This window comes from Lichenostomus cassidix, chromosome 2 (genome assembly GCF_008360975.1).
Source record: "Lichenostomus cassidix isolate B80296 chromosome 2, HeHo_3.0, whole genome shotgun sequence".
NCBI classification, from domain to species: Eukaryota; Metazoa; Chordata; class Aves; order Passeriformes; family Meliphagidae; genus Lichenostomus; species Lichenostomus cassidix.
Genome location: NC_139482.1, coordinates 99,227,676 through 99,237,411, shown reverse-complemented (window position 1 = coordinate 99,237,411; position 9,736 = coordinate 99,227,676). Strand labels below are relative to the sequence as shown.

Here is a 9,736-nt window from a genome sequence, read left to right as displayed (position 1 = left end):
AGAGAGCACACAGGATTGCTCTCCAGAAGAGCCCCAGCTGGGCCACCTCTCAACAAGTGGATAAGGAGGTTCTGTAACTCTGGCCTCAGGGCTGCTCTTGCACAACAGCAGAGACTGGGTCAGGCAGTAGAGATGTGCATGGACAGATGAAGGTCTCCTACCAGGGCTAGATATTGGAATAGGCTCTACAGAGAATGGCATCCCATGGAAGAGTCATGCTGGCATTACAGCAGGCATCCTCTACTTGGGAAACCATGCTGCAGTTAGCCAAAGCAATTGTCAAGCAGACCTAGTAGCTGTGGGAAGTGGTTTCCTCTCAGGAAGGAAATCTCTTTTTTCATTAAAAATCAAGCCACTTCAAACCATGCATATCCCAGGGCATGCTCTGTATCGTGGTGACATGAGCTCGCAGGAAAGTTGCTCCATAGACACTACTTGCCATCCCAGTTACAATTTTCAGGCAGTAGCTTGTGTTGTTGGCAAAAAACAAAACAAAACAAAAACAAACAAACAAACAAACAACACCCCCAAAAACCCCACAACAGGGAAGAGCTGTGTGAAGAAGGTGGCCTTTGGCAAGGCACAGAGAAGGACTACCCATTCCTTTGGATGCTGCCCCTTCACAGAACGACAGAATCACAGGATCAGCTAGGCTGGAAAAGAGACATCATCGAATCTAACCCATGACTAAATACCACCATGTCACCTGAACTTCGGCACTAAGTGTCACGTCCAGTCTTTCCTTAAACACCTCCAGGGACTCCACTGCCTCCCTGGGCAGCCTGTTCCAATGTCTCATCACTCCTTCTGTGAAGAAATTCTACCTAAGAAGGATCCTGCAGCAAAGGCTGCGATCTTCACGCCCGTCGGGGCAGCGGGACACGGAACAGGGCAAGGAGAGGCGGCAGTGTCCAGCCGCCCCACGGCGAGGGCTCCCGGGGGTGAAGATGCCAGAGCCACGTTTGCCGAACTGCGTTTTAGATGAGCAGCAGATCACGGACGGGAGGTGCCGCTGGGGCAGAAGGACCCCCAGGGACCCCCACTGCCGGCGGGACAATGCGAGGGCCGGTGTGGCCCAGCGGGCGGTGTCGCCCCCCTGTCCCGAGGGCGGTGCCGGGCGGGGGCGGTGGCTGGGCTGGCGGCGGGGGGTGCGGAGCGCATAAAGCACCGCCCGGTGGGACGGCGCCGCGCACAGCCGGGCTGGGCGGCGGGACAGCGGGGCACGGCGGGGCGAGCGGGGCGCAGCCATGAGGGAGATCGTGCACATCCAGGCGGGACAGTGCGGGAACCAGATCGGGACCAAGGTGAGCCTGAAGGGGATCCGCTGCCTGCCCGCCGCTTGCGGAGCCTCCGAGCGCTCGGGGGACGCGCGCGATGGTTCCCTGGGGCTGTGGATCCCCCCGGGGCTGCTGGACTCCCCCAGGGCTGCTGGACCCCCCCGAGGCTGCTGGACCCCCGAGGCTGGGCTGTGCCAGCCGCCCCCCGTTCCCTATTGCCGGCCGCCCGCGCCCCGACGAGCCGCTGCCGAGCGGCGCCGGGCGCGCCCGGGACACCGCGCATCTCTGCGCTCCCCGTGACCATAAAAGGCTTTGGGAAGTGCCGAAACCAAACGGGACGGCTTTAAAAAATAACTTTGCAGACTGTTTTTCTGTTTGAGCCGGCTAGGCTGCGTTCAGGAGCGGGGGCGGGCGGCAGAGCCGGGGCGGGCGGCAGAGCCGGGGCGGCCCGTCCTGGCGCGGAGCTGCGCGGGCGGCGCTCGGCGGTCCGTTGGGTTTGAATGGCGGTGCCGCCCGGCTGCCGTGCCGTGCCGTGCCGCCCGGGCAGGGAGGGGCCCGGGCACGCCAGGAATCCGGCAGCTGCCGCCGCACCGCCGCCGCCCCCGGCCCCGGAGCTGGGCAGGGCCCCCGGTGCTCCGCAGGGAACTTCCCAACCCACCTCTCCCTTTTCCTCCCGTAGTTTTGGGAAGTGATAAGTGATGAGCATGGCATTGACCCGGCCGGAGGCTATGTCGGTGACTCAGCGTTGCAGCTGGAAAGGATCAATGTCTACTATAATGAATCATCTTGTAAGTGTGGGACGGGGAGGGGAGCGGGACGGGGGACTCCGTGGGAAGGGGCATGGGGATCAGAGGACGACGGGCTCATAAAGCCATATTGCACATCTGGCCACACTCCTCGCACGTCATCGGCCCCCCAGCTGTGCCCTGCTCAACGCATTATACACAGAAAATATTATCCACTTTCCTGTAAAGTATTAAGATGGCTGGGTGCTATCTCCCCAGACCCAGAGAAGTGGCACAAGGGGCTATCCCTAGGGCCTGGAGATGGAGATTATTTTATTATTTGATGTTACAGGAGGTGTTTGCTCTTCTAATGTGGGATTACTTCACCAGATGCATCTGTTCAATTACTGCAAATTAAACTGTTGGTTGAATGAGCCTGCATCTGCAGTACTCTGACTCTAATTTTCATGAATGAGAGGGTTGGGCCACAGGTAATAGGGAACTGAACAGTGATTCATTAATAAGATAGCAAAAGGTGTCCAAGTCCTCTTAGTCCATCTGGTGTTGAAAGGTGTTAGCAGTGTAAAACGGGGATCTGCAGTCTTTTGTTGACATGAACCTGCAGGTGTGAATATTTCATCTTTTGTCCAGCTGGGGTTAATTCATGTTATTTACCTAAGTTTCCTTGAACAAATTCAACTTGACACAGATTGTTTATTTTGCACGTTGTGGTAGGTGTTCTGACTGCTACTGTTTGCCATGTACACCAAGTAGCTCTTTCAGTGGAGGAAAATCCTTAAAGCATAAAAGCTTGTGAGATGTATTAGGATCATTTGAACATAAGCACTCACCCTGATATTCACAGAAAAGGTTACCTCCTTTCTTATAAAGAACAATACCATTTTTTCTAATTAGAAACTTCCCTCCCTCATCTCTATTGCTAATAAAGAGTTTTGAAAACTGTGAATTCCATAGAACCCAAATTAAGTCAGATCTGTTTTTCAAGCTGAATTTATTCCTATAGAGCTGGGTTTTTCACCACCATGACTTTCTGTATAGGAAGTACTAACATATGTGTGAATGATATATTAGACTAACAATATGAGACATGTTTGTGTATTAAGAGCTATAACTGTGTTAGCTTATTTCAGAACATTAAGGACATGCTTACTTTATTTTGTAGCCCACAAATTTGTACCAAGAGCAGTCTTACTGGATTTGGAGCCTGGAACCATGGATAGTGTGCGGTCTGGTCTTTTTGGACAACTCTTTCGGCCTGATAATTTCATCTTTGGTATGTGGATGTTTCTATTTAAAAAACAAAGTCCTTCAACAGCTGTTTGATTACCAAGTGAATGGTCAAAAAGCATTCAATCTCCCTGTTCCAAAGTGATCCTACTGAGAAATCCTAATAGCTAACAATGGAGTTGTGATTATCTGTAAGTCAGTCAAAAGAAACTGAAAAAGTTAACTGAAGTTAACTGAAAAAGTCATTCTTCTGTTAATCATTCCTTCAGTTAGCAAACTTCTGAATTTCCTGTGGTATTCAGATAAAGTACATTTGCTTTGCACCTATATGAGCTCCAGAGAAATCCTGAGGCCAGTTCTTCACAACAAAATGCATGGAAATTCTGCAGCAAATGGAGGGGGGAGGGAAAACCTCAACCACAAACCAACCAGACTACTCTTCACTTGAATTCACATTGAATCCTTGAGCACTGAATTGTTTTTAGGCTGTATAATTAAACTTTTTCAGCAGATCCTTACACTCCACTGTAGTAACAGTGGAAGAAGACCAGCTGTAATATGGAAAACAGTTGTATATAGCCAGCTACTGGGTTATTTTTTAGCATAATGAGGAACAATCTGAGAGTATGTGGAGACGTTCTGGTTTTGCAGTATTCTTGCAGAGGGTTGTTTTTGTCTTTACTGCTTTACTTTGGACTTCCACGGTACTTTCCATCTAAGCTTAAAAATGCACATTGCCCTTTCCATCATCCTTATGAAGTACAGAAGCATTATCAGTCCCTTTGCACTAAAGGAGAAGCAGCCAAGTGGAAGTTAAATGAGCCACTTTGAAACAGAAAGTCTGAATGAAAGCTACCATGAGGGCTTTCAGTGCTTTTGGTTTCCAAGTCTGCACTAGCCACAAACACATTTCCTCCTGACAAGGCAAGTTTAGGTTGGAACTTAGTTTGGTATGTTGTGTTAACATAAGGAAGGAATAATGCCAGGGACAGACAGAGAAAAGATAAACATTATTTGGGTGGTATAAAACAAACTTAAGTCTGGATTGTTGGGGTTGGAATGGGGAGTAAAAAAAGGCCATACAGAGCTCCTTTAAATCTTTGACTTAAAACTGTTCTGTTATTCATGTTTTTCTCCTATAAACTCCATGGCAGTGATGTTAAGAATCTCTTCCAAAGGAGCTGTAAGTTACAACATGTAGAAGAAAGCTTAGGGAGAAAAGCCATAGACATAGGCAGCTTTGTGAAGTCTGTTTCTGTATTCAGGCTTTTCCTTTCATTCCCTTTCACCTGCATGAGCCACACAAGCCCTCTGAATGTGAATTCACCTGACCTATGGAAATACCTGAACTGGAGCTTTACAGTTTGGCACACCACCAGTAACACCAGAGCAAAATCAATTCAGAATGTCTTCCAACAATAGTCCAGTTTGCTGTACTCCCTTCCTGCCAAGATAACAATGAACCAACAGCATGTGATCAACTCGTATCTGACAGAGGCCCCTGCCAGCATCAGGCACTGTCCTCCCAACCTGCTGAATAATGTAGAATGGCTGAGCGCTGAAGTAATGATCTTCTGTGTCAAAAGCCAACAAAGCATTTTGTTTTCTCTTTTAAAAATCTGGCCTGGGCCCACAAAGGATTTTGTGGCAGAAGCTGGCAGTCCCACACTTGCTCTACCCCAGGCTGTACAGGCTCATTCTGATGGGGATGTTTTCCACCTCTGCTTATATAAACCTGCATGTGTCCATGTCTCCACAGCAAGTAACCATGGACCATCAACCAGGATTTCATGCAGGTGTATTGAGTACATGGCCACACACTCCAGATACAGGAGTTTTATATCAAACAAGCAAGGGATTTGAGATGGACACAAAACAATCCTTATACTTTAATGCCTGTGCTGACAAGGTAGTGACCTAAAAGGTAAACAAGTACAGGTGTAATGATCTTGCTGTATGAGACCAGCAGGCCTCCTGGTCTTCTAACAGCACACAATTGCCCACCAGCAACTGCTGTGAACTGATGTGTCTCCTCCTGTTAACCAGTTTTCATTTGTACATAACTGCATTTGTTGTTCTCTTCCTGTGTACACCCTTGCTAGACTTGGTACAGATATACCACTCCAATTTAATTTGTATGAACTGATGGGGGCAACCACAAAATAGCTGTCTGGCAATCAAGGGCAAGTTCTGCAGCAGGGCTGTTCACACCAGACTTCTAAGTGTTAATGTAAAAGCTACTGATCTCACCAGGTTTGTCTTATATTTTGAGCAGTGAAAAGAGTAGAGGAGTGAAGGAAGATTGTAGGAGACAAGTGGCATTTTAGGGATTAAAAAATAAATTGACTGTTAGACAAATGGCTTCTCTGCATGGGCAGTTCAACCTGAACGTGTGTGATAACCCTGCAGCGTGTTGGGGAAAGAAATGGGGATAGAAGGATCTGGAGGTGCCAAGAGCGCAGAAAAGTTGTGGGATTGCTTCACGTAGGCTTCTTTAGATCCTGGCAAATGACAGAGGCAGGAGGCTGGAGATAGGCTTCCAGGATTAGTAAAAGATTTATCACATCCTGAGTTTTGTGGGTGCTACATTTTCCAGCTAAGCAGTTTCGTCCTGGTGAAATTTGATAATTTCTATGTGTTTGCCTTAGATTTTCAGAGGTCAGATCGGTAGGTACCTGGTAAAAGGAGGGCATCCAGCAAACTTTCACAGGATCATGATCATGATTTCCAGGTTGTGGCAGCCTTGTCAGAGCCATGGCACCTCCAGACTGCACTGTATTGTCATGGGTAAGAAGTCTGGAGTTTCCAGGGCATGTTGTACATGCTCTGTGTTGGGGTAGTTGGACAGTGCTGCAGAGCCAGTGGTTCTGGAAGTATAAGATAACTGGGTGTAGAAGCAGGAAATCTCCAATGAAAATGTTGGACAACCTAGGCACATGGCTGACTAGTGGATGAAGTGTTGTGTTGCTTACAAGAGTAGCTGATAGTTGTTGTAAAATCAGAATTTATCTCCATTAGGAGATAAATGCCCTCTGCATTTTGGAATGATATCTGCTTGTTTATGTGCATCCTGATGTGCTTCCCTATCCGTAGTAGGGGATCTGCTCAAGCAGACTGCAGGTGCTTACAAACATTTAATTCTGGAAGGATATTACTTTGTGCTTTGCCCAGCTGGACAGGAAGTGCTGAGCTCCCCAGGCTCAAAAAGAGAAAAATATAGCAACATACAGAACAATGCATTAACTGACCAAATACACAATGAGGAAACCAAGCATTTATGCAGTGAAAATAAAGTACATAATATTTCAAAAGTGTCCCAGCCAGCAGTTTCCCTGGTTCATATGTTTGGCACCAACAGCTCTATACCTAATTATGAAACTATTGCTTTTTTTGAATACCACTCACAAGAGTACATTAAGTGAATTTGGTGGCACAATGAATGTCTATAGTAATCACTGTGAGGAACCTGAGTACTCAAAAACTGATTCTCCAATTTAATCCTCCTTGTTATCTAGGCAATAACAAACTAGTGACATAGCAAATGATCCACACTATTTATGTTAATAAACTGAGAGGCACATAAAAGAAAGATGGAAGCCTTGGGGAGAAATGAATGGGCTCATCACTTTTCTGACATATCAGTAATCCAGTTTTGCAAGTTGCTTTGCATATCCTGAAGAACACTGAGTTTGTAAGGTAACCAGTAAAACCTAAAAGGCACCTAACTTCCAAGTTTCTGAAATAATGTCCCTGTAACTTCTGTTGATCACTATTTTCATTCAGGCTAGGTAACCATTATTTTAAGAGGGTGTAGTTCCTGATATAGCAAGTTAAGTAGGATTGTGAAGCCCAGCTTTATTGAATGACAGTGTTGCCTCTGTGACTCACAAGAACAGTCCAAGAACCTCTCATTTTCATTGAGATACATGTATCCGTGATTTAGCTTTGCATGCGTTATGATCCTAACAGACAGAAAGTATTTAAATATTAAACAGTCATCTTGTGTTTACAGAATAGTGAGGATTGGAAGTGTGAAAATTTTCAAAACAAGTAGTCAAGGCCATCTTTGCACTTATGGAAGGTAAAATTACCAAAAAGGAAAAAAAACAGCCAAAGGCATTAATAAAAACTGCCAGAGACTATATAAAAAGTTTATGTTGATACTTCCAGAGATATATGTGGGCAAAACTGAAAAGCAAAGTTATCTACCTGACAGATTTATAGCAGCTTTTGTTACAGATGTGAGTCCATTTAGTGTGCAGATATCAAACCTTGCCAATAATTTTGCATATTTTCTTTCCCTGTTGTATCTCATTTTAGGACAAACTGGTGCAGGAAACAACTGGGCTAAAGGACACTATACAGAAGGGGCAGAGTTGGTTGACTCTGTACTTGATGTAGTAAGAAAAGAGAGTGAACACTGCGATTGCTTGCAAGGATTTCAGCTCACTCACTCCCTGGGAGGAGGAACAGGGTCTGGCATGGGAACCCTACTGATCAGCAAGATCCGAGAGGAATATCCAGACAGGATAATGAATACCTTTAGCGTCATGCCTTCTCCAAAGGTTTCTGACACAGTGGTGGAGCCTTATAACGCTACGCTTTCGGTCCACCAGCTGGTTGAAAACACAGATGAAACCTACTGCATCGACAACGAAGCTCTGTATGACATTTGCTTCCGCACCCTGAAGCTCACCACTCCCACATACGGTGATTTAAACCACTTGGTTTCTGCCACCATGAGCGGGGTAACCACATCCCTGCGTTTCCCAGGCCAACTCAACGCTGACCTCCGGAAGCTGGCAGTAAACATGGTCCCCTTCCCGCGCCTTCACTTCTTCATGCCAGGCTTTGCTCCTTTGACTGCTCGAGGCAGCCAGCAGTACCGAGCCCTCACTGTGCCAGAGCTCACCCAGCAGATGTTCGATGCCAAAAACATGATGGCAGCCTGTGACCCAAGGCACGGCAGGTATTTGACGGTGGCCACTGTCTTCCGTGGCCCCATGTCCATGAAGGAGGTTGACGAGCAGATGCTGGCCATCCAGAACAAGAACAGCAGCTACTTCGTGGAGTGGATCCCCAACAATGTCAAGGTGGCAGTGTGTGACATACCTCCCCGTGGCCTCAAGATGGCCTCCACCTTCATTGGCAACAGCACTGCTATCCAAGAGCTCTTCAAAAGGATCTCGGAGCAGTTTTCTGCCATGTTCAGGAGAAAGGCCTTCCTCCACTGGTTCACAGGAGAGGGAATGGATGAAATGGAGTTTACAGAAGCAGAAAGCAACATGAATGACCTGGTTTCAGAGTATCAGCAGTACCAAGAGGCAACAGCAAATGATGGAGAGGAAGCATTTGAAGATGATGAAGAAGAGATCAATGAATAAAAAAATTAAGTGCGTGATTTTTGCAGGCCAGATTCTCAAATCTGGATTTCTGATAATTAGGCTTGTAAATCCATACTTATGTAAAAACAACCAAAACAGAAGGGAGCATGAATTTCAAATGTTAGAAGTTCTTTTCAGAGTCCATTGAGATCACTGAGAACATTTGGCATTTCTGGAAATCAAGCCATTTCTATTCATAAGACATGTAAGGTATTCAGTTAAGACTTTGGCCTAAGAGTCTGAACACGGAGATTGCTAGTATTTGGGATCTTTTTTCTTCAGGGTTGTCATCCTTAAAGTTGTAGAAGACAGGACATAAAATAGGCATGAAAATATTCAAATTAGAGCTGCACTATTTTCATCCAATTATGGGTAAGAAAATCTTGTGGGTTTGAATATTCATTCTGTACCAAATGTACAATACTGAACTGCCAGAAACAAAATTTATTCATAATAAAAAAATTTAGATATTCTGTACAGTAACTGTTAACAGTGATATTTGATTCCAGTCCTCTAAAAATAAAATAAAAATGAATAGTATCCTCTCAAGAAGAAGTGTACTGGGCAGTCAATGTTACATAAATATCCAGTGAGCTGCAGGCTAGAGGTTGGTTTCGTGTGATGTGACTTCCTCACTTGCTGCTGCTAAATAATCACAGATGATATATATAAAATCTGTCCATTTGTGATGTGTCCTTCATGGATCCCTGGAGTTTAAAGTGGCAGCCCAATATCTTGCTCGTGCCCTGTCTTCCTGGCTGTCACCAGCTGCTGATGCTATTCCTAACTCTATTTCACCCAGCCCATGTGGCTGAAATCTAGATATTCCACAAATCACAGTGGGAGAGGTGACACAGGCTGTGTGCCAACAGATCTGCCTAGGTTTGTAAGTTCACCTCACCTATAGATGCTGTGTGTGTCTTGCCACCAAGATAGGTTAAAACAACTGGACAGATAAAAGGTTAAAGTACCAAGAGCATGTATGCACAATACTCAAAACAGTTGGCAAAATGAAAGACGAACAACAGGTTTATCTGCTCCCACTAAAGCCAAGCCAGAAAGGTCTCTGCCTAAGGCAGCTGACAAAGTGACTGCTGGGCAT

At 46.0% G+C, this 9,736-nt stretch overlaps 1 protein-coding gene across 1 annotated transcript; it reads left to right on the top strand.

The window, feature by feature from the left end:
- Nucleotides 1–1,179: 1,179 nt before the first annotated feature.
- On the top strand, nucleotides 1,180–9,189 carry TUBB6 (tubulin beta 6 class V). Its single transcript, XM_085052510.1, has 4 exons — nucleotides 1,180–1,304; nucleotides 1,957–2,065; nucleotides 3,186–3,296; nucleotides 7,571–9,189. The coding sequence occupies exons 1-4, from the start codon at nucleotides 1,248–1,250 to the stop codon at nucleotides 8,632–8,634; spliced, it is 1,341 nt and encodes a 446-aa protein (XP_084908636.1). The 5' UTR covers nucleotides 1,180–1,247; the 3' UTR covers nucleotides 8,635–9,189.
- The last annotated feature ends 547 nt before the right edge of the window (nucleotides 9,190–9,736 follow it).